This window comes from Engystomops pustulosus, chromosome 4, assembly GCF_040894005.1.
Source record: "Engystomops pustulosus chromosome 4, aEngPut4.maternal, whole genome shotgun sequence".
Classification (NCBI taxonomy): Eukaryota; Metazoa; Chordata; class Amphibia; order Anura; family Leptodactylidae; genus Engystomops; species Engystomops pustulosus.
Window position 1 is genome coordinate 170,070,286 of NC_092414.1, and position 25,707 is coordinate 170,095,992.

General features: G+C 42.0%; 1 protein-coding gene across 8 annotated transcripts in view; it reads right to left on the bottom strand.

Annotated features, from left to right (window-relative positions):
* Positions 1-25,707, bottom strand: part of AKAP13 (A-kinase anchoring protein 13) — a 139,033-nt gene that overhangs the window by 110,244 nt on the left and 3,082 nt on the right. For 7 of the 8 annotated variants that reach the window (XM_072148544.1, XM_072148543.1, XM_072148546.1 and 4 more), the window contains exon 2: positions 2,686-2,735. In XM_072148544.1, the coding sequence (XP_072004645.1) occupies positions 2,686-2,718 (33 nt within the window). In that variant the 5' untranslated portion in view covers positions 2,719-2,735. Of the gene's footprint in view, positions 1-2,685; positions 2,736-24,614; positions 24,716-25,707 lie in introns of those variants that run through there. The other variant, XM_072148541.1, reaches the window with a different exon arrangement.

Below are 25,707 nucleotides of genomic sequence, written 5' to 3' on the forward strand. Positions count from 1 at the left end.
CCTTAAAACCAACGGATCTAAACCTGAACCTATCAGATAGCGCGACAGCAAATATTATACCAGTCATAAAACATTCAAGCAGTCAAGTCTCAACGACAGAGATTAGCTTATCTTTTCCATTCTTGCTATCAAAAGGAGGAGGAATGTGGCTGTACTTAAAAAGTTCAGCTGAACAGTAGCTGGAAGGAAGCCATGCTACTGCTTCCTCCAAAAGTCATACATAAATATATATACACACATACATATTATACACACACAAAGCCAGGATTGTCAGCTAAACTAAAAAACTGGTGTCACAAAAGACTTCTACAAGACTACAAGCTTAGGTTCACACTTTACTTTAGTGACAGAACCAAAATTAATATACAGGTAGAGTTACCTACTTAAGGACACCTGACTTACAGACGACCCCTAGTTACAGACGGAACGCTTTACCCACTGTGACCCCTTTACTATAGTCCCACTCTGCAGTGATCAGCTGTAAGGTGCCTGTAATGAAGCTTTATTGACGATCCTTGGTCCCATTAGAGCAAAAAATTTTGAAACTCCAATTGTCACTGGGGAAATATTTTGTCTGGAGTTACAATTATAAGATAAACAGTTCCCACTTACATCCAAATTCAACTTAAGAACAAACCTATGGAACCTATTGAGTCTATTGCCTGTATATTAATATTATATATGGTCTCCTGTATTATTTTAGTGTGTTCTGGGCTCCTCCCAACACTGGAGACCCCCTAGAGCCGCCTCCCAACACTGGAGACCCCCTAGAGCCGCCTCCCAACACTAGAGACCCCCTAGAGCCGCCTCCCAACACTGGAGACCCCCTAGAGCCGCCTCACAACACTGGAGACCCCCTAGAGCCGCCTCACAACACTGGAGACCCCCTAGAGCCGCCTCACAACACTGGAGACCCCCTAGAGCCGCCTCACAACACTGGAGACCCCCTAGAGCCGCCTCACAACACTGGAGACCCCCTAGAGCCGCCTCACAATACTGGAAACCCCCTAGAGCCGCCTCAAAACACTGGAGACCCCCTAGAGCCGCCTCACAATACTGGAGACCCCCTAGAGCCGCCTCACAACACTGGAGACCCCCTAGAGCCGCCTCACAATACTGGAGACCCCCTAGAGCCGCCTCACAACACTGGAGACTCCTAAAGACAACCCAACAATCCAGAGCAGAAAAATATCAATACTCAGACCAGAGCTGTGCCAGGAAAGGTAGATGACCTGGGAGAAGTACAGTACTTCTGGGTCCTCTCCTGGACCCATCTCTATGTAGAAGCCACAGAATACAATACAGAGTGACACTAAGCCAAGCACACTTACATGCTGGTGTGCACCCCCTCTGTCAGGATCCACTCTTCTTCTAGCTTCTAATGCCTTGGTTTCGAAGGGGAAAAGGCTTTAAAATAATGCTAATGTGCCTGAGGGGCTCCAGGCTCCATTAACTCCTACGGAGCCCCACAGGCTCATTTGTATAGTTTTTAAAGCCTTTTTTGTAAGAACAAGGGAATACGAAGCTAAAAGAAGAGCAGATTCTGACGGAGGGGGCACACGCAAGTATGTCAGTGTGCTTGGTTTACAACCCTTCATCCTGGTGGTAGATGACCTTTAACCTACAGACATGTGTAGTGCCGGTTATAGAAAAAAACAGCCAAGTTTTTCTTAATTTTTCTGCAGACTACACTATAAGTGATACGATATTAATACAACTGGCTGCTACACTATGTATACATATTTAGACATATAAACAAATTCTAAGAAAAATGTCTAATTTGTGGCAGTTTACAATTAAAAGGAAATAAGTCCGGAGTTCTGTAACACTTGGATGCACAGGAAAAGACCAGTGTTCTGCATGCACGGCCTCCATAGAGGGAAGCAGCAGACCGGGGGACATTCCCAGAACATCAAGGATGCCCCATTGGTGGTGCTTATCCGGGTCACATGAACTGACCGATGCATCGCATCTTGAAGCCCGTGCTAGGACTTTTTTTTTTAGAGAAAACTGAAAGCAAAGTTTTACAGAAAAGAAGAAGCGTGGAAAACTTTTCTATGAGATCTTACAATCATCATACGCCGGGTTTTGTTATGCAAAAATCTTGTATTGTGATATTGCTAAAGAAAATTCACAGCAAAGCATAGAGTAATAATAGGTTTGCTGCTAGGACGCCAATGTCCTATCTTTCCTGGTGTTACGGCTTATACTCAATGATCTCTATGGAGAGGGCAGGGGTAACCCCTCCTGCTCTCCATTGAGCCAGACGTATGCCTACCCGGCTGTGTGCAAGGCTGTACTTCCACCTCCTCCGGGCATCATGGGCCAAGTGCCTATGGCGACGAAGATGTGGGGGTGATAACCTGATGACATCAATAAGGGGAGTAAGTGCCTAGGTCACCATAAAGTCTAAATACGACCCTGGCTGTGTGAATAAAGCATATGAGGTGTACCATTGAATAGCTGTCCTCTACTCTACTCCGCCTCTTCCACCTGTATACATGTCATCCTCCACATGTGCTAAATGAGGGAGGAGATGCAAGCCACAACCAGATGCCACTTGTGGCTTATCTCAAACAAAAAGAATCAAGCGTGTTAGAAGTCAAGAAAACAACTCTTCTTCCACGATCCAACATCTGGAAAAGGAATTTCATTTTCTATAGCAATAATGATAAATGTACTTACATATAATGGAGCTTGTGTTGGATTCAGCTTCATGACACAGGACACAGTATCTAGGACCAAGAAAAAATATAAAGCCATTAACATCGAGACACTTTGAGACCATGTCACACAATATGTCCTAATCACAATTCCAGCAAATATTCCATCAATATGGCTAAAAGGTCATTTGTCCATATTCGGAGGTTATGAGAATGGGGGTCACTTGAATCTAAGTGGCTTCTAGCACAAGTAAATATAAGTAGTTAGTCATTCTCTATTGGAGATAGTCATCCAATGAACTCTGGGATTACTGGCAGCCTAAGAGAAGGGAATGGCAAGGGAATTCAATACGGGGAACCTCACTGACCTGACCCACCCATCAGCAAGTTATTTCTTCTTCTATGGATAGGGGGCAACTTGAAATACATTCCTCTCCTCGATTGCTACTGACCAAAGGTATATTATAGACAATAACAGACAGTTTGCTCACTTTTTGTAAAAAATAGTCTTTGTGGACTGGCTCTTGCCATGGGGCTCTGTGATTAATATTGCACTTGGAAATGGTACACCCAAAGCTCAAAAAAAACGTAAAGCAGTGTAGTCCGTACGTGAAGAGGGTCTCTTTTGCGCTATTAATGATCAATTATTTGGAACATCTATAAATTGTCTATTTCTCTGGAATTCAAGACTTTTTCTTCAGCAGCTTTGCGGAGAGATTGAGGTTTTCTAAATTTGTTCTGTGGTGGCAATTATCATTGTTGCATCAAAGCAGCAGAATACAATCCCGGCTAACAATATAGAATAGGGAAGACTGTCATGGAAAAGCAATCTATAGCCTAAAATAATATAGTCCTCTGAATGTGGGTACTTCTGCCTTACATAACATTAGCCCATCGCAGCTATTGGCCTTTTACCATTTTATTCATTTAAAAAAAAAAATCCTATGTACAGAGCTGTATTGGGAACAAATTGTACTTGCTAATGGCAGTATTTATTATTCCATGCCGTGTACTATGAAGCTGGAAAAAGAAAATTTCAAAATGTGGAGAAACTGACAAAAAAAATGCCATTTTCTTATGGGCTGCTTTTAAGACATTCACTGTGCACTCCACAGGACACATCCCATTTATTCTTTGGGTCAGTATAATCACAGAAATACGAAATTTGTATTGGGTTTATAATGTACTAATAGATATTAAATAATGAATAAGTCTCTCCCTTGACTTGTGAAAAGTTTTCATACTTGTACAGACCTGGGTAACGTGCCATTTTTGCGGGACGAGCGGACATTTTCATTGCTTCCATTTTGGGGATTGGACAACCTTTTGATCATTTTCATAAAATTTTTATGTGTTGCAAAATTTCAAATTCAAGTTTCAATTCAAACATTTGCACATTTTTTTCCATTACAGGTCTCATAGCAGGGAATCATCATTTTTATATTTTTGATAGACCGGGACTTTTGGAAAGCGGCAATACCCAACAGGTCTATGATTTTCTTTGTTAAGTTTTATTTCTGATCTAGAAAAAGGGGGATGATTTGACCTTTTTAGTTTTTACTAAATTCATTTTTTGAATTAAATCTTTTTCACAGTTTATTTTGCCAGCGGCATTTAAAGGGTTTGACCCCCACAATTGGTGCCAGTATGGAGGGCTGTGAGTCTTCTTCATATAGCCTTAATTGTCATGTGACGTAAATTTAAGTCGTATGTGGTTAAGATGTCATTTAAGACGGATGGGGTTGTAGGGGTGACAAATTTTCGTTGCATACTAGATTGAAAAACACTCCTAATGTGACTGATGTGTAGGATTTTTGATTGTTTTTTTAGGCTCAGAAGAGAGCAAGATATTTTGGAAAAAAAACCCTAGTTATCATTCCTCCTGTGCTTCCTAATTTGCAGCAGTCTGCTAGTTCATTATGATCTAATTGGGTAAAAAAAAAAATACTGAATATTATAGAAAAAGGGACACCAGCGCCGCCGCCATTTCAGAGTATTATACATAATTACATCGGAGAGAAAGGTATGCAATACTGAGATTAAGTGCGAAGAATTAAAACACCATGAAGGAATGTTGTTGGACTGGAACCCAGCTCAAAAGGATTTCTGTTTGTGCCACCACCAGCCATCGATGCTGCAGGTCTATCTCCGGTAATCAGAGTAAATTTTAGACTTTCCTTTTTTTATACCGAAAAGCAAGGCAAGGAACATGAACCATATCCCAGTTCTCTTATCTCATCAATGGACAATTATAGTCCTTTTATGAGTGATACAGAGTGTCCTATGAAGCTTTTGAAGATCTCGGCTAAAGTAATTAGACAATTACATGTCTGTTGCACAAGCCGGCTACTACTGGACTCTCTGTAATGAAATTACACTGTCTGCATGTCTAGGGCAATAAAAAAAAAGCAGGCTGTCAGGCAACTCCCAAATTTCTTTCATTATACATTCTCTACATACATCTCAACGTCAGCAGGATTCTCACTTTATTACAAAATAACAGATTTCCTTGAAGGGAACCTGTCACCAGGTTTTACCCAACTAAACTATTAACCTCCTCAGGTAGGGAATGAAATGTCCTTTTTAGAATTCCTTCTTTTATGTGAAATCTCAACCATTTAAAAATAAATGTTTTTTTTTAATAAATTTGCCCCTTAAATCAGGCAAATATGACTCTTCTCAACCCATTTTTACACGAGATGAGGCAAGTTATTGGTTTCAGGCAGTGTCAGTTCAGAAACCCCTAATGTTCTGTAGCACCTAGAAACATGAATTTTGTGTCATATTGAAGATAAGGATCTTATCTTTCAGATCACATCAGGCTTATGGCTTTGAGAGCTACAGAACCGGAGATACAGGCAGCTAAAGACATACTGTAGTTGGAATTGCAAGCTGCAAATAAAGATCCAATTCCCACCTATTTTTCAACCACCTTTATGTCCAGTTCTGTAACTTACAGAACCATAAACCTAATGAGACCTGAAAGATAATATACTTTTCTTTAATATGACATTCATGTTTGTAGGTACAATAGAATAGAAGATAGGGGCTTCTAAAGTGACACTACCTGTGCATCCACTAAACTTAATCTATTTTATGTGAAAATGAGGTGAGAAGAGTCATATTTACCTTATATTTTTTGTATAGGTAAATGGGTGATATATTCCCTAAAATTTCATATTTCATACCCTACCTGAGGGGGCTAACTGGTGACAGGTTCCCTGTCGGGATTCCACATCAGTCATTACGGGTACTTCTTCTGACGTGATTCCTTTCTACGGTGGCGCCTCAGAAAAAGATTTCGGGTCAGTCTGGTGCCGTTCTCGGGCTGTGATGTCACAGCCCAGGCTAAGGCACGAACACACGGGATCGGAAAATCTCAAACATGACCGCGGTGTTTGAGTGTCCCCACTGTTGATCGGGCTGCACCGATGTGCGTACCAGAGGATCCGGATCCCTCCTGTCGCAGCCTCAGGGTCCGGCTAGTGCCCCGAGGCTGTTAGCTCCTCTGCATGCCGGGTTCTGCCTCCCGGCTCCTCTGCACGCTGGGTTCTGGTTCCTACCAAACTTTTCTTGAAAAAATTTTCTTGGCTAGGCCAAGCCAGGCTACTTTTACCAACATCTAGCCAGCTGATGACTTAACACAAAGGGCATTGTGTGTCTTTTCTACTGGAATATGTATCCTAAATAAAAGATGAAGTTTTAACATATCCCTGGACTGGGACGCTGGACTAATTCCTTTTACCAGTATACAGAGACCTGACCTTGTGCAAGATGCTCTGTAAGATTAGGTTTAAATGTTCAGCGTTTTCCATGCAACTCCTATACTAAAACATGATAAAGAATGTGAGAATCTCCATTGCTCATTCCTTCAGCTGCTCTGTGGTTTTATCCCAGATGCTTAGTCGATCAGTTTGCAGAATTAAACACACATCACTGCAAGAACAACTGGTGCCGGAAACGTCATCATCAGAAGAGCCAAAAGGAACTTTCACAGTCTGGCAAATGCTTGTCTCTATCAGCTCTTCTGTATAAGGGCTTCCATATTACATCCTTCCGTCCAGTACTCAGGACTTTACTATTTGCCTCGTCTCTACCCAGCCTAGTACCAGCACTATTCACACCAAGACAAGGTTATGTTCCAATTTAAATTTTTTAAAAATTTTAAAAATTTCCTTGGACTGAACTGCATTGGCGTAAAAGTTAATTTGTCCTCATTTCATCAGCCCTACATGACACGAGACTTTGTAAGCGGTTACCAAATCACAAAAACCACTGTAGTACAAGTCTAATTTTAATTCAGCAGAAGATATTTCCTGTGTCTCTCCATCCTGCCAAAGTTACATGCATGTACTGCACAGAAATTCCTGGAATAATACCCCCAAGGAATTCAACAAACAGGGAGCTTTCTGTCCTGACAAGCAGGACACGTTACTGTCATGTTCATTTACAGTCCAATGAATACATGGGAGGTTAGGTGTATTGCAGATTATTAGTAGGCACAAAGCACAAATTTATTAAAGGGAACCTCATCCAATACAAATACTTTATTATAATTAGCAGTGCTGTACAATTTTTTTTCTATTCATCCTCACTCATATGAGAGAAGCTTATGAAGGAGGGAATGCAGACAGTAAAGATCGTATGCCCCCCTCCATCCGCTGGACGCCAGCAGGACACGGACACTTTTTTCTTTAAAGGTGTATTCCCATCTTGGCATTTACATTTATTTAATTCATTTGCCATATGTAAACATTTCTTCAATTGGATGCTATTAAAAAAAAAATTCCATTTGTGAAGATAATTTCTCATAAATGTTGCCATGTTGTCCCTTAGAAACAAGATAGCTTCCTCAGAGACGACCACCTCATATTTTGGCAGCAATGGGCAGAGATGCGCTATTGACCCCTGTCTGACCACCTGGCTTCAGCAATCAGAACCACAGGACGACTGTGGGACGTGCAATAACTGGACATTTCATATACAAAAAAACTTATGTTTCTTTGTGCAATCCCTCCAGCAGAGGTGGTTGTATCCAAGGACACAGTCTTCGTTTCTAAGGGACCATTTTACTATATTAATGAGAAATTATCTTCACACGGGTAATTTTTTTTTTATAACATCTAATTGAAGAAATGTATATATATGGCAGATTAATGAAACTGAATGTGAATGCCCAGATGAGAATACCCCTTTAAGGCTAGAATATTCCAATGCTTCCATTTCATGACTTGCCCACAGCTGCTGGAATCTGGGTAGCGCTCCTATTTTTTGTCCACACTAGTTCAGTGTAAATTAGGAAGTGTGAAAAAGTCTATTGTTCCATAAATGTCGCCGCTCCCAAACAGCAGTCTGCAGTGTTTGTAGACAAATAATCTAGTCTGTGACACACAGCCAAATAGAAAACCTCGTGATTATGCACTGCACAAGCAGGAGGAGGAAACCAGGACACTTCCTTCCCTCAAACACTGGGTTTTCCTAATTCTGTGGAAAAATAAAAGGAGAATCTCTAGACAGCATGAGGTCACCAAAAGTAAAATGTTTAAACAATTCAGAGATGTAGATTACATTAAAAATAAAATGCAAACTTTTTAAGTAGAGTTAACAATTTAGTAGATATATTTATTAGTCCCCTGTAACAACTCATCTCTATTGCTCATCCATTCCCCTGTCTGGTTCCGGGGGATCGTCATTCAGATGCTGCTATATTCACTTCCATAGGACCATGAACGATGCTTTTTATAGAACATCTGGACGGTGGTTTTGTGAACTACAAGAGCCCCCCACACAGACATGAAAAGTCTATTGTTCTATGTGGATTATCCGAAGGCAACAAAAAAACGAATTTGGATCTTTATCTATTACGGACCATCCATTTGGATGGTCCGTAAATCATGGACTGTGCAGTCTCCCATTTCACAGACAATTGATAGTGTCTAGGGATATATCCAGTAATATATGATGCAAGGAGTCCCTGGAGCCCATGTACCTTTGTTTTGGGTTTTTCTATTATTGTGACTTTATGTGGCGCACTTTTGTGACTTTTTTTACGCCTAAGACAACCTCCCTTCAAAATTTGCCATTGTCTAGTTTTCTGCAGCGTCTTCAGGGTTATAACCTGATCCCAGATGTTAAAATTGCAACTTTTTGTAAAAAGATGCAAAAAAGTCGCAAATCCATACCTTCTCCTGAAAGCCTGATGCGATTTGCTGCTCATGGAAGTGGGTCCGTATAGGTTGTCCTACAGGTTGTGTACAAGACGGGAGTCCTTGCATTATACAGAAATATGATGCAAGGACTTACCATCTGCAGCCCTGGCACTCTATATAACAAAGCAGATGTTTGGCAGGCTTATGGCCATCATATTTATGTATGATGTAAAGACGCCTGTACTGTAGATAGTGTACAGTCTGGGTGATCAGGTGGACAAACTGCCTATTTCACGTTCTTGTGAATGAGCCTTTAATGTGATTAAGCCTTGGTTCTGGGTACTATAGAGCACAAGATGGAGTCATCTGAAGTGACACTCTTCCTCCTTTCAGACTGACTCAACCAAAAAGTGACTCCCTTTAACTCATTTTCATATAAGGAGATTTTTTTCTACTAGAAAACATGTGTGATTTCACATAAAAGGGGCAATACTAGAAAAGTCGTGGGGTAAAACATGGTTACAGGTTTTGATTAAAATGAACTCATTAACCCTCGGCCAATGTGACAAGTAGCACCTGCAGGTTTGGTCACTGACGTGTACATTTGTATGTGGACAATCTTGAGCATATCATTCTGGTCCCTCTTAGAGAAGTCCGGGCTTGGCTCATAATGCCATTTTACTTTCCGTTCATTCCGAGGAGAATGACAGAAACTAAATATCAATAGTAAATGGAAGAGCTTAAAAAAAATCAGTGTCAGTTACCACGGGGCTGCATGCTTGGAAGGTTACCTTTAGTAACCAATACTAAACACAAGGTCCTCAGTGTGGCATCAGCTTTGTATTGTGGTCTCTATTGTTCTCCCCCACAACTCATTAGGGATCAGGCCATGTTCACACAACAGAATTCAAGCTTCAATTCCGCAAAAGAAATCTAAGTGCCTGTGTCAGATTTCTGCAGTTTGGCCTGCCAGATTTTACTACCGACTTACTCATTACCCTAAAATATTTTCCAATGGTCAACAAATTTATTGTACAATTTTCTGATATATTTTTTATTACTTCACTTCCAAGATCCTTGTGCGCTGTTAAAGAAGAAAAATAGTATACAGCTCGTCCTGCCCTAAATCTGAGAAGTGGATACAACTGTAAGAACCAAACAATCCCAGGACGCTACATACGTATCATTCTGGAGTACAGCTGTGTAGCCGAGAAGTCAATCAAGCAAGGGGGGGGGGGGGGGGTTTGTATTCCACAGTCCATAGAATCAAAGTTACATGAAGAATAGACAGCATTAAATATACATGATCCTCACTGAGGAGAACAAGAAGGTAATAGCATGAAATCTGTGAAATATAAAAATACAGACCAGAAACACATGAATGTCTCTTCTCTAGAGCACATGTTAAAGACAAGCCCGCGGGCCAAATCCAGCCCTCTACCTCGTTTGATGCAGCCCACAAGATTTGCAATTGTAAAATTTTGATTACGATTTATATGCAGCGACATGACAGCCATAGCCAACTATTCATCGGAATATCCCCCATAATGGCACTAGCACAGTACAGGCGGTCCCCTACTTAAGAACACCCGATTTACATACGACCCCTAGTTACAAACGGACCTCTGGATTTTGGTAATTTACTGGACTTTAGTCTTAGGCTACAATAAACAGCTGTAACAGTTATCACTGGTGTCTGTAATTAAGATTTATTGTTTATCCTGGTTTTTGACAATCCAACATTTTTTAAATCCAATTATCACAGAGACCAAAAATTTTTTGCTGGAGCTACAACTGTAAAATATACAGTTCCCACTTACATACAAACTCAACTTAAGAACAAACCTACAGAACCTATCCTGTACGTAACCCGGGGACTGCCTGTATTCTCATCTGCACATTCACATTTAGTGTAATTCATCTGTCATTTAATGAAAAAAGCAAAAGCCCAGCACTAATATGTTATGACTGAAGACTGTTGTTTGAAACGCGTCAACAAGATACATATTGTTCTGTATGACTTTTAAAGGAAACCTACCATGAGGAATCTACTATTAGAAGTAAATCTGATGGTAGATTCATCCTGTCTGCCTCTGCCCTAATCTGTAATGTAATAATTGTGGAACCTAACCTAAACTTTATTTTAGTATTATGGCCGGGCACTGGGAGCTAAGGCTAGGACACGCCCCAGTAGCCTTCACAGTTCATTTAAATATTACTAAAATATTTTTTTTTTTTTAAACAAGTTAGGTTAGTTTCCATGATTATTCAATTACAGATTAGGGCAGAAGCAGGCAGGAGGAGTCTACCATCAGATCAACTTCTGATGGTAGATTCCTGATGGTAGGTTTCCTTTAATATGAGGAAATTTTAAAAATACATTTTAAGTAGATCTCCTTTAATGCTGGACTTTCATTATTGTTGCACATGCTAATCCAGTGTTTGTCCTATGCACGTGGAGCTTGTCGGCTGGATAGGAAGTGCTCCCTGTGATAAAGGAGAGCTTGGAGTGTTTTATTCTTTGAGTTTCAACTGTTATATATATTTCTTCAATTGCATGTTTTAAAAAAAAAAAATCTGTGTGTGGATAATTTCCCATAAATGTAGTTAGAGAATGGACCTTAGATACGCCCATCTTTGCTGAAGTGATTGCACAAAGAAACAAAATGTGGTTCCATATAAAATCTCCGAGAGTTACTGCCTTTCCCACGGCAGTCCTGTGGTGATGAATCAATGGGGTCAGGCGCCTCAGTAATGCAAGTGTAGCCAACGCTAGTGCGGTGGTGGTCGTATCCAAGGAGGACTGTGGGAAATATTTTTCAAACAGTTCAGTTTTTTTAATAACATCAATTTAAAGAAATTTATATATATGGCAGATTCTTTAAATTAAATGTGAGTGTCCAGATAAGAAAACCCCTTCAAGGATTGTTGCCCATAAATGAGTTCAGTCTAATAAACTCGCTGTGTGCACGGGCAGAATTTCCTGGACTGAACTGACATGCTGAGTTCAGTCCAGTGATATAAGCTTGGTCCAAGCAAAACCGTCAGACTACAGAGAAAGTTTCTTGAAATAAACACAAATGTTAGCAACCTGCCTAAAATTTACAAGCGGTCTTTAGACATCCTCTAGATCCCTCCCCATGCTCCAAATGTTACAACTAATATTGGACACAGGAAACCAGTTAGGTGTAAGGCATTGAGGAAGATAAGAATTAAGCAGTGGCTGATATGCCTATGATACATATGATGCAATTAATTGTATGTTTTCAGTTTAATTGAGATTGACATATCTGCTCTAAAAGGTAAATGCTCCCCCTCCAGCAGACCCCCTGTATAGACTACAGAACAGTGTAAAGGTTCGGTCTTCGACTACCACACTTGACCATGGGTAGTACAGGCGGTCCCCTACTTAAGAACACTCGACTTAAATACGACCCCTAGTTACAAACGGCCTCTGGATGTTGGTAATTTACTGTACTTTAGTCCTAGGCTACAATAATCAGCTGTAACAGTTATCACAGGTGTCTGTAATGAAGCTTTAGTGTTAATATTTATTCTTATGACAACACAACATTTTTAAAATCCAATTGTCACAGAGACCAAAAAAGTTCTGGCTGGGATTATAATGATAAAATATACAGTTCCGACTTACAAACAAACTCAACTTAAGAACAAACCTACAGACTCTATCTTGTATGTAACCCGGGGACTGCCTGTATATGGGATAGCAACAAAGCTCGGAGCTGTAATTGTAAGAAAGTAGCCATGTTTTGGGGTTTTTTTGAACATTGGGGCGACCCCTTTAATAACACTAAATCCAAATTAATTAAAGGAACAATACAGTCATTAAATTAAACCTTGTGACAGCCCTGAAAGGAGGTTCTAGTAAGGTTCTAGGAATACAGTGACAATGAGTCCTGCACCTCCCTTCAGGCCCAGCACCAGGCATTATTCAATGCAAATCGCTTTGACTGGAGTGTTCCTTTAAAGGGAACCTGTCACCAGGAGACCCATTTTTAGCACTCCCCCACCCCCCACAGAGCATAGTACATACACTGCCAAAGTGTTTTTGTATTAAAAATAAGTTTTACAGAAAAAAAGATATGTTATATTGTACCTTTCATTAGCATCTGCTGTGTGACTAGGCAGTTGCCAAATAGGAGGGGCTGGAAAGGAGCAGTCCCCCCCCCCACCCTTGGGAAACATGTGACCTTTTCAAATATATGAATAACTACACTACATTGGCTATAGAGGAGCAGGGGGCGTCGCTAAGCCCAGTGATGGGTGTTTTCATATATTTGAAAAGGTCACATGGAGTAGCTGTTCCCCAATGGTGGGGGGAACTGCTCCTTTCCAGCCCCTCCCATTTGGCAACTGCCTAGTCACACAGCAGATGCTAATGAAAGGTACAATATAACAGATCTTCTTTTCTGTAAAACCAATTTTTTTAAAAAAACACCTTGGTAGAGTATGTACTATGCTCTGTGGGGACTGGGGGAGTGCTACAAATGGGTTCCCTTTAATATATGTCCACTGGGCATTTCTTCAGCACCTCTTGGGTCATCTACTGTCTCCTCACCAAGACACAAATGAAGCCCACATGGTCAGAAAGCCACTAATACTGCATCACCCCACTCCCCGCCCAGAGGATACATATACACTGAGGCCGCTCATGTTTCTACAGTATTAAGGATTTGTAGGGATGCAAACAATATTACACAGATTTATGTAGAGTCAACTACCCAAAAATAACATGGAGCTGGACTAGCGAGGGTCTCATCTGAGGACAAATTGAACTAATGTTTCTGACATGTCACAATAGTCTTCTGGTACAAGAAGCCACTTACTTCCTTTATTGGAGAGTTTACACTGCAGTACATAGGGAGAGCAAGAATTATCAGGGTAAATAAAGCCAGAAATGCAGAACTCCTGTGTTGCAATCGGAGTTCTACAAGTCAAGACAATGAAAGAGATCATCGCCTCTTGGCTTGGTGTGGCAGAAGTGAGATTACATCATTAACCCCTTCAAGCGCCTTTGTGGAAGGACAGAGGTTGTGTCCTTTTAATAAACAGGACATAAGGAAGACGACCTCTGCTGCCAGCGCGCTCGCCTTCATTGTTCACTTTTTGGCACAATCTGCATCCGTACAGTAAAGCAGAATGGGTCTGCACAATATTTGGAGACAGAAGAAAAAGAATCAATCATAATGTTCATTTTAAAAGCCTATTTGCAAGTCTGGACATTGTCAACTAGTACATTTCTGTCTCGTTACAATTCTAAATGATTAAAATTATCTGCAGCCATCTACATTTATGTCAATCATAAAGAACAAGTCAAGAATAACGTCCACAAGGCCAAAAGAACAATATATAAACTTATTAAACCAAAATGCAACATACACTAAAAGTACAAGGCATCGGTGCGGCTCTTCTTGTATCACTTTACAGTGCATCGCCTGCCCAGCAGAAGGATCATAGAGCACCAGAGGTCAAACCTCCACCGATCACAGAGTTATGACCTACCCCAGCAACATGTCAGCTCTTTACAAGAAAGGAATAACCTTTTAATGGAATCCAAGGAAAACATTTCTGCAGCTACTCGTAACTCATGTATAAGACGACAAAAATGTGCAGGAAATACCCAACTCGGCTTATATACGAGTGTATAAAAAATTAACTCCTTCCAATGCTTTTTGATGCTCAGAGCAGCTCCTCTTCTTTTTCCTCTTCATTTGTAACAGAGTGGGCAGAGAAGAGTCCATGTAGACCGCATTGTTACGAGCGAAGTGTAGAATTAAATCTACCACCAGGATGAAGGAACGTAAACCAAGCACACTGACATACTGGTGTGTGCCTTCTCTGGCAGGGTCTGCTCTTCTATAAGCTCACTAAGCCTTGAGGGGCTGCATTAACACCTCCGGAGCTTTTTTGCATCACAGTATCATAGTGGTGGTGGCGGGGGAAGCCATTCTAGACCACATTTCCTTTAAGGTTTGCCCTGTGCAGATAGGACAAGAAAACAAGCTGCGACTAGCAATGATGTTTTCTATAGAGGTGTTATCTATTATTGCAATCCTGTCCGATTTAAATACGGTCACTCGGGAAATGACAAGGGGTCCGACGGAGGTACCTCGGACCCAATCAGACCCCTTCCCATTCTCATGATCTGTGGGGGTCTCATCACTGAGATCCCCACCAATCAGCAAGTTAGGCCCTCTATATCTTACATAAAGATTATTACAGGGAGTCTACCTCGACAAACTTCAAGTTAGGATCCACTCATCTCTACTCTTCACTGAAGTGAGCATAGCCCCTTCCATCTGCTATGAGTCACTGATGTAGCAGACTTCTGTTTAAACACCAGTCCAGTGGCAATTCTGGAATATATTGTTGTTTACCTAGTCCTGCTGCTACTGTAAAACACACATAAAGGCCTCATTCAAACGGCCATGTGCTCACCCGGCCTGGAACCAGGGCGAGCACGGGGCTGGGAGGAGGGGGGAGCACTTGTCGTCCAGGAGCCATTGCAACGTATGGGGGCCATGATCTAGGGGGTGCCATTCTAGAACACATTTCCTTTAAGGTTAGCTCTGTGCATTACTGAGACCCCCACCAATCAGCAAGTTAGGCCCAATTCTGTGGATAGGGCGAAACTTGTTTCGTGGGAAAACCCCTTTGAAGGGGTTGTACGGCTGCACTTTCTAGATAACCTATAAACACTGACTACACCAATTCAATGTTATTAACAATTCTTGGGGGTTTTACAGATAATTAAATTGCAAGTTAGAAGGTCAGCAGTGTTTTCTACGCACCCATCTCCAGGGAAACGACAGGTACACATTCTGCAGCGCTGGCCGCGCATGCGTGGTCCGCACTCAGCGATCCTCGGCCACTTACAAGCCCCAGCCTCCTGTGTGCGCGCACATGTGCCACACACAATGTGATGCACGTAGATGGCTGCATTACATATATGGAGCCACATTGAGCCAGGGGAACTTGCAGAGCGTGCACGGCGGTCGTGCACGCTCCACAATACTAGCGCACAGCACAAGCAGCCAATGGCTGCTGTGCTGTGCATTCTGTGCACGAGCACTCTGCTCCATGGGAGTGGAGTATCATGGGACTTGAAGTCCCCATGCGAAGTGCTGCAGCCATCTTGATTCATCGATCCTGGCCTTTAGGAATAAAAAGGTAAACCATTGTAAAAATAATGATTTCCACATGATTTAAGTGGAAAACATTGTATTGGTATGACTAGGGGGTGTATTTATCACACCCAGGACTTTTTTTTTTGGTTTGGGGATCGTATAACCCCTTTAAGGAAAGTAAGGGCTCATTCAGACAGGCGTTTTTGATGTCCGTAAGCCATCAGTTTTTTTTCAAAGATGTACAGACATTGAGAAAAGAAAATTCTGCATGCGGACCACTGATCTCCATAGGAGTCAAAGTCGCACAGATGACATCCGTATGAAATCAGCTTTTTCTCAAATGTTGCTGGGCATGGCAAAAAGTAGATCTGTTTTTTTTTTTATATCCACAAACAAAAAAAAAAGTGAGAAATGGATGTTAAAAAACACCGGATGCGGGTACAATCCGGACTGAACACTGATATCCCACGTCCGCATTTTTTGCGGATGAACAGCGTACCTGCCCATCTGAATGAGCCCTTAGACTGATCACTACCAAATACTACATATAGTATTACAAGTTATAGTTATACAACACTATTTAATATATAAATGATATAAATAGTTTCTATTTATGTCCAGGCCCTTACTTTCCGTATGGACTGGACAGTTTCAACATTTGGACACACAGGGATAATAATCCATAATTAAAAAGAGGTAGAGAACATGAAGGGCGGTTTCGATGAGACAAGTTATGACTAAGGTCTATAAAACCCTGAATACAACCTCTGCTTCTATCACACGTCTTCGCTATGCAACACAGAAGAGAAAAAAGGTTCACTGTATTTACCACTGAACATTCCCCCAATGTTACAGAATACACATATATATTAAATCAGCTTATGCTGCAGATCTTCACTACCAGTATCGCTCCTTTTATAGAACAGTGCAAGTTGTGGGTAAATACTAAGCTGCATTTATTTTTTTCTGTTCAATTACCTACTATGTGGATGTGCACTTAACCATTGTTGCTTTATTTGGGAGGGGGGTCAGGAGTGCATCAAAAACTAACAATACATGGCCAAAATCTTATGTGGTACTGTATAAAGATTATTACAGGGAGTCTACCTCCACTTTCGACCATACTGGATTGTAACTGGATTTGAGCACTGCTGAGTGAGATCTCTTCTCTAGAGATGAGCGGACCTGAACATGTTGCTTGATGGGCTGCGGAACAGCCAATCAGGAAGCTTTACGACCCTAGGAACTAGGCTTGGCAGTGATTGGACAAGTGTGTCCACATCCATGCTGTAGGTGAATTTGCCACACCTAAACTTAGGATCCGCTCTTCTCTATTCTTCACTGAACAGAGCATAGCCCCTTCCATCTGCTGTGAGTCACTGATGTAGCAGACTTCTGCTTAAACACCAGTCCAGCGACAATTCTGGAATATATTGTTGTTTTTTTTTTATTTTATTATTTTTTATTGTACAAAGTATGAATTTTAATAACAATTTTTCATTATCCAACAATAAAACAAGAATTATATCGCATCATACCCTTATACCCACCCGCCCCAGAGAATAACATTGCAATAAACAAGCCTAATTTTAAATAGGAAAGGAAAAAGAAATCCTGGGCGAGCACAGGGCCAGGAGGAGAGGTGAGCGCTCGTCCCCTCTCCTCTCCTCTTTCCATAGGCAAATCATGTGACCAAATTTCGGCCCCCAATGTGAATATACCCAAAGATATATTTTAACTGCTCTCTAGGGATGCACAATCACACTGCCTGCAGTTTTAAAGGGGTTGTTCACTTACAGCAAACAATATATATGGTTTGTGTAATAAAAATTCTGCAGCATACTTTTTTTTAATCAATTCCTTACCGTTCTGTAGCTCTCTGCTTGCTGTCATTCTATAGCAGTGATGGCAAACCTTTTAGAGACTGAGTGCCCAAACTACAACAAAGACCCGCTTATTTATCGCAAAGTGCCAACACAGAAATTTTATTTGTGATTTATACTCCCTTTTTTGTCACAGATTTCATTGATACCAGCCCCTGAGGACACCAATAAAGCAGAAAATAGTCCCAGGTACAGCTGTCACTTTAAAATAGCTCTGTGCACAGCAAGTCCTGGGCAGTCTGGGACTGCAGGAAGATACCTGGAGTCATCTCTGGTGATGGCCTGAGTGCCCACAGAAAGGGCTCTGAGTGCCACCTCTGGCACCAGTGCGAAAGGTTAGCCATCACTGTTCTATAGGAAGCTTCTATGTTTTAATCCAGTGGATAGAAATCTGTCCATGATCTTATAATGGACACGGAGGTGTACGAACCACTATTATCAGAGACTAATGATCCTAACAGCTCGTGCACCTGCCTGTCCAGCACAAGACCATGGACACATTTCTATCCACTGGATCTGAACAATAACTTTCTATAGCAGGACAGCAAGCAGAGATCTTGAATACGGTGAGGAATTGATACAGCAAGTATATTGGAAAATAGTGGAAAGTGGACAACCGAGGACAGTTTTGGCAAACTCGCCCTTTAACTTCCACAGATTTATCTGCCTGCACTGCAAGAGTAGGACTGGACCTACACACTAACATATGACCATATTATATGTCTGCACAGGGGCTTTATGCATAGTGCCCAGAACAGGATCCTACAGCTACTGAGCAGTAATCTTACAGGTTACCAGAAATCCTTTAAGCTTTGACCTAATAGCAAAGAAAATAAAATAAGCTTCCATGAATATGCGCACAAAGTCCCATGTGAAAAAGGGCCCCCCAGTAAACCACCCTGGCAGGTTCTAGCCACTTTCCAAATGAATAGGAAACCTTTGAGGTCTACTCCCCACAAAGCCATTTACAGGATACAAATTCAGAAGGCAAGTACCAATTATCCTTCTTCCACAACACACTGGTAAACAAAAGGGTTCGGAATCAAAGGCAAGTCCCGGGAGCCGTGCCAGGCGCTCACACACATAGGCCAACCTATTTACTGTTTGCTTCTGAAGACTTTCTCACACTTTGTTGTGATGGTGGTCCGCAAACTGATACCTTAAAAGCTTGGGGATACCCCGAGAGGGATTTCTGTAATGCTTACACAACCACCTTCGTCCTTTGAGTCCCAGAAGAAAACACGCCATGTTGTCAATGTATTCCAAATACTTCAGAATTATTATTTTTATATCAAATACGCCCGCTTTATAAATAATTGCATCAGGAAAAGGTTCACATGTTGCTTATAGTCAATTCATGAAATGGAAGCTAGCATAACCCTTCCTCATGGAAGATCCACTCATGCCTAGCTTCTGTGTACAAGACAAGCGCTCCACCTGAGTTATCGTCAAGTATCCGATGAGGAATGTAGGAAATATTCACACTTTACTTACGAGGTTACCAGCTGCCCCCTCTCCCAGGATATCTGGATTACGGAGACTCCACCGCCCTGACTCCGGTGCAGTCCAGCTGCGGGCGGCTTTTCCACGTTACACACTTGTCTTTGATGAAGTTCTGCTGGCATTATAGGGCAGAATGTATTGTAATTCCATAGAATATCTAAGCTTTGACATTTGGGAAAACAAACCATGAAAACCATTTAAAAAAATTCCCACCTTTCCACAGGCTCTTTACATCCAGTTAGAGGTTGTTCATTCATCTGGGCAACTGCTTTGAAACCCCACATCAGAGGAAGATCTGATTTGGGCTGCTGAACCCCCTTAGATGCCACGGTCAATGTTGCTGACCACATCATCCAAGTGGTTTATGGACACTCTCTTCCATTCAACCAGTCATCCGTGTTCACCAATAACATGATGTCAAATTACTAGGAACTAGGTAAACTACCACAACAAAAGCCATGAGGTAACGTGAAAGTAAAAGTAAACCCCCAATGGCATCAGTGAAGCGGTGACTGATGTGGAATTGTGACAGATCATCGGTTTCTACCCCATAATAGATATCTAGGTAATATCAGGAAACTAGCGTTGGGGTAGAATAGGGGTGGCAAGAAGTTAGATAAAATCCAGCCCTCTCATGGGTGAAGCCCTGCTGTGCATGTACAGTATGTGGCACTCGGCCAAATGGGCGATTCTTCTATATACACACAGCACTCTTACAGGAGCCCCGAGACACTATTGTAAACGTTACACAGAGCCGTATGTCTACAAGACGTATGGGCCAGGAGGATGTTATGCAGGACTTTCCAGAAAGAATGAGAGCAGGACTGCCGAGACCCTAGAAGAAATAAACTTTACACGCATCGTGACCTGAATGTTTACACTTGTAAAATAAAGAATGGCAAAGGCATTTTTAAGGTGTACATAATGCAGAGGAGGAAATTGTAAACCTGGATTACACCCAAATAAATGAAGAAAGCCTAAAGTTACTATATTGCGGCAGAATATGTCCCATATTGATGGCCATGTACACACGGCCTTTACTTACATAGATGGGTTTGAGGGGGTCTTCCATTACAGACTCCACCTCTCCAATCCGACCGAGACCATTTTCAACAGATGGCATAGGTCACTTTTTATTTTGCGCCGAATTCTATGCAAGTGTCTAATCTCCAGATGAGTTTAGACCTAAACGCCTGAATATGGGAACAAGCAACGTGCTTTGGCATTTATTACACCAAGACAATGTGTGGATGAAAACTTAAAACCTTAGCTCCTCAATTTAACATCAATTATTTCATTCTCAGGTATATTTGTCCATAAGGATGTGGATACAACAATAACAATACACGATAAAATAAAGTACATTCCTCCTATTTAAAGGAAAGGATTGTCTGCTCCAGTCACATGTCAGGACGTTCTCGTCCTGAAACTGTTGTATGGACTTTCTTTACTGATCTGCTCTGAAAATAGCGCATTTGTGTAATAATACAGATCTTGCTTCTGACACTCTTGGTCCGGAGACAACCCCTTTAATAGTTCCTTAGGACGATGCCACATATGGCGTTGAACCCGTTTTTGGTCCGTTTTTAAGCAGTCCGTTAATAAAGGCATCCGTTTTTTAAAGGTTTTACCAATTATCTTAATTAAAACTGGTCATATACTGATGCGTTTTCAAAAAACACCATGCGTTTTTGGATGGACTGCAAAAAAACGGACCAAAAACGGGTTCAAAACGCCATGTGTGGCATCATCCTAAATTGAAAAAAAACCTCAGAATCCTAATGCAGCAGCGAGGCAGGTCATAAATATCCGTCCACCTGTGAGAAAGCAGCAGCGCCTTCCTTCACATCGCCCCTGCTCAGGCTTGCCAGGTCTTCTCACAAACAGCTGATGTCAAAGAAAGAACAGGTGATTATCCGGCATAAGCTTAGCCTTTCTAAAACTAAAGCTCCAGAAATAGCAACCACAACATCCCTCCCCGGGATACGGCTCAACTTATTTTAGTTGAGGAGAACATATAAAAAGAAAAGAAAAAGCAAACAAACCCAAAAAAAGGGAAAGGAAGGAAATAAAGTGAGTACAGCGAGCAGTCCACGAGCCTTGCACCAGACTGCACCTTCTGTATGTGCCATAAGTACTAGCACACCCCTATGGCTTCATATGATGGAACCATCATGAACGTATACAACAAGGGGCTGCCAGCGGGAAGTGATGGATTTATAATGTTGTCTGTTGGGCTTTGTTGCTTTGCCCATCATTGTGATTCAGAAAAGAAGTGCTCCATGCAGAGCTATTATTCTCCTGTACAATCCACACAAGTCACATCTGGCACAGGATCGCTGGTCAACACTGGAGGGATAAACACCTACCGATCATGGGTGGAACATGCAAGTGGGGTGTGCATCCACTATAGGGCACCCAGCAGGTGGCGAATGAATTGTCATATTGCCCTTAAGTCTAGCTGTCAATTTTTTTCTAAATTTCTAGAGGAAAGGCTTAGGCCACACGACGAGGTTGTTGGGCACTGTGTGCGCTGGATTTTATGGACGACTATAGTGCAGAGGACGGCACTCTGTATCATTATGGTAGATAATACAAGGTGTCCCCTTTTCCTGATCAATCTGTGACATCCAGCAAGCAGACGATCCATAAATCTCCCGACCTCCTTACATTGCGCTTGGTTCTGTTGATACATGTTTGATACTGCATGACACCACCTCTAATGATAGTTAAGAGTGGAATAAGTCTGTACTGTATGTTGGCCTCTTTTTTGGCAACCACTTTACTCATTTGTCCTGTGGGTAGGTTCATTACCAGTCTCTAGCAATGTGCCAGTCATGCTTCATTTAACAAACAGTGAGAGCAGCTCAGCAGGACACTCCCTCGCTATTTGCAACGAGATTTGTAGGAAACTTAATTTCTCTAACACATCTCATCTAGATGCTGTTAACCTCAGAGTCAAGCCCCGAAAATAATGTAATGAGGTCACAGCCAAAATGAGGGGCTGAGAGATGCAGCGTTATCCATGAATAGTGTGTTACATGTGAGTCACCAGGAACAGATGAATGTGACAACGCCTAGGGCAGTGGTGGCGAACCTATGGCACGGGTGCCAGAGGCGGCACTCAAAGCCCTTTCTGTTGGCACCCGGGCCATCGCCCCAGCACACCAGACAGGAATCAAAGAATCTTCCTGCAGATCCAAGCAACTTAAAAGATGCTGCTTTCAGTCATATTTTGATACTTACTTTGATACTTGGGACTGTAGGAAGAGGGAGAATTAGACAGGGTTGGATTATTTTTGGAGGACCTCCTGCTGGCCCCACGATTCTCTGTGTACAGAGGGAAACTGGAAAGAAGCTAAAATGATGAAAATTTTCCATCTTTCTACTGTGTTGCTGTCCTCAGGAGGCCAGTATGATTGAAAGTTGTTGAACAGGGAGCAATAAGATACTGCATTAATTTTTGGTTGGTACCTCGCGATAAATAAGCAGGGTTTTGGGTTGCAGTTTGGGCACTCTGCCTCAAAAGGTTCGCCATCACTGGCCTAGGGTGACCCATACACCTCATCCTATAAATAACCACAGTTTTCCTTAATTACTTCTCAAAACTAAAGAGATTAACTCTCTCTTATGTAAGCATATAGCAACACCATCAGGCCTCATCCAAAACAGGGTTAAAAACAACCATTGTCAGAAACAAGCAACTATATATTTAGATTTGGTATAGATTTTTTAAAATAAGCAAGTTCATTGGCACAATAGAGCTGAACATAACATTAGATTTCCCCCCACTGCTGTCTCATACCGTTACACCCTGCATGACTTAGGGCCTAAGGCCGGTGACACACGTAGCGCTTTGTCTGCGTTTGAAAATGCAAACAAAGCCGCACCCACCGGGGCGGACTGTGGCCGATCACATCGACATTTCTATGGAAACGCCTGCGATCGGGAACGAGCCGCCGGCGTTTTGCATCAAATTAACGCAAACCTCCGGCGGCTCATTCCCAATCGCAGGCGTTTCCATGGAAACGCTGATGCGATCGGGCCGCGGCCCGCCCCGGTGGGTGCGGCTTTGTCTGCGTTTGCATTTTCAAATGCAGACAAAGCCGTGCGTGTGGCACCAGCCTTAGGGTGCGTTCAGACGTGGCGTTACCGCAACGCATCACAACATGTGAGAAGAGTCGATTTGCCTAATTACATTGCTGTCAACATTGCGTTTACAAAACGCATGCGAACGCCAGCCGTCACACAATTGCCCTTTGACTCCATTTAGAAACGGAATCAGAGCGCCTGGGGTGTGCCACGGACAGTCGCATATGCGTTTCTCTGGGTGTCTGGTGTGTTGTATTTAGACAATACAGGGGACTTGTTGCCGATCGCGCGTGTTTGCATAGAAAGAAATATTTGATCGGCCGTAGCTTTCCTGCAAAGCACAATCCCAATCCTGTGACAGCACCCTCATTTAAAAAACTTCTCCCCGATCCACACACCATCTGATTCAGGACACAAAGTCCCCACTCAGTCCGTCACTAGCCACAGTAATGACCTGCCTTCGCTAGTCCTTGGTCGAGCCGGTATTTCCAGTGTACTTAGGACACCAGAAAGAAGAGACAAATCTGGAGCTGAGCAGCGATGATGAGGGAGAGGAGACTACTATTATTTTTAATTTTGGGTCTCACTGTTTTGTTCTTTTAACACCCCTTTAATCTCCGAGGCCATTCACACTAATGTAGATGCATCACACTAATAAGATTAAATAATTTCAAAACTTGATGGGCCACGGTCATAACTGTCTTTCATATACATCATCAGCTGTAATGCGGTCATTGGCTAAACATAAGCAAATACTATGGAGAGTGTTCACAATATGTATGTAACAGGGACCAGCTTATGTATTTCATTTATTCTTCCTAAGAAGACAGCCAAAAATACTTGCATAATATGCAGGATTAATCTAGTATTTCGCTATCTTGGCATATCCTCCAATTATGCGCCACAGTATTCCACATACAATTATATAAGTCAGCAATTGGCTCAGATTGCAAAAACAAAACATTTTTTTGAAAAAACAAAACACTAAAACATATCTTATATGACCCTCTACATAGGGTAGTGGCCATGACACTATTGTAGCATACCTAGGATGTCTACACTGACATCTGACATACGTGAGTGAAGGCTTCCATGATATGTAGCCCAAAACAAGATGTAAACACCCCACCCCCCAAGCACAAGAGAGTATGTCCATTACTCCCATGCCGACCTCACCTTCCCAGATGTGTGGCCATCATTACGCAGCTATTCTTCTCCTCTAAGCACAAGATCAAACTTACAGAAGTCTCAAGGTGTGTGGAGTCATTATGAAATTGTGGGTGGTACAAAACCCAACCTTTACGGGTTTAACTCTTCTAGCACAAGGCTGACAGGGAGGGAAAACGCTGAGAAACTGCCAAAAGTCAACAAGGCTGATCTTTAACAATCCGGCTTCACTTCAGAGACCCTGGGAAAGCTTAGCCGGCGCAGGGTAGATTAATTATTCTCTATAGTTTAAAGGTCATTGGTTTCACGACCAAAGCTAAGGGCATTCTGCCCATGAGATCTAAGAACAGAGCCCCAAACAAAAGTTACCGCTGTGACCACCACCACTTACTACTAAACTGGGTTAGCTATAAACAGGACACATGCGGGACATCATAAAAACAACAGCAAAGAGGCAACAAAATGCCAAGCAATACCGTATATTTACATACAGTTACTATCTAGCAACCTAAAAGCTCTGCCCACTATGGCCTTAAGCACACAAACACTGTTCACGATTAGCACACGCTCCCATGTATCTAAATGGAGATATAAAAGATACGTCTGTAGTACCTACGGCCCCTTGTACGAGCGGACTACCATAAGCCCCTGATCTTTTTGCAGGCCAAAAACGTCCATGTTGATATGCGGGTAGGGTATTGTGACCACACTGGCACGTGGCATGCAGAGAATAACCAGACTCAGGTAGACCCTAGTAAACATATAGTGAAAACTATAGATACAACGGATAAATATGGAATTGTGTCAATATCTATAAACTCAGGTCTAAAGTGGACTATAGACAAAAAAACAGTTAAATCTCCCTGACCCAACAATAAATCTGGCTCACCCATTCCATATTCCCTTGATGACAGTCTGTGGGATCCACCAACATTTATCTAATGTGTATGGAAAGGTTCTAGGAGGTACACAGGAGATGGAAATGAGATGGACCAGGTAACCATATCATGTGTCTGGGCATAGGGAACACAAGAAGATCGTTCAGCCCTGGTTGATTCAATAACCTTTATCTTCTGCTCTACAGGAGGTAAGTAGCCACCAA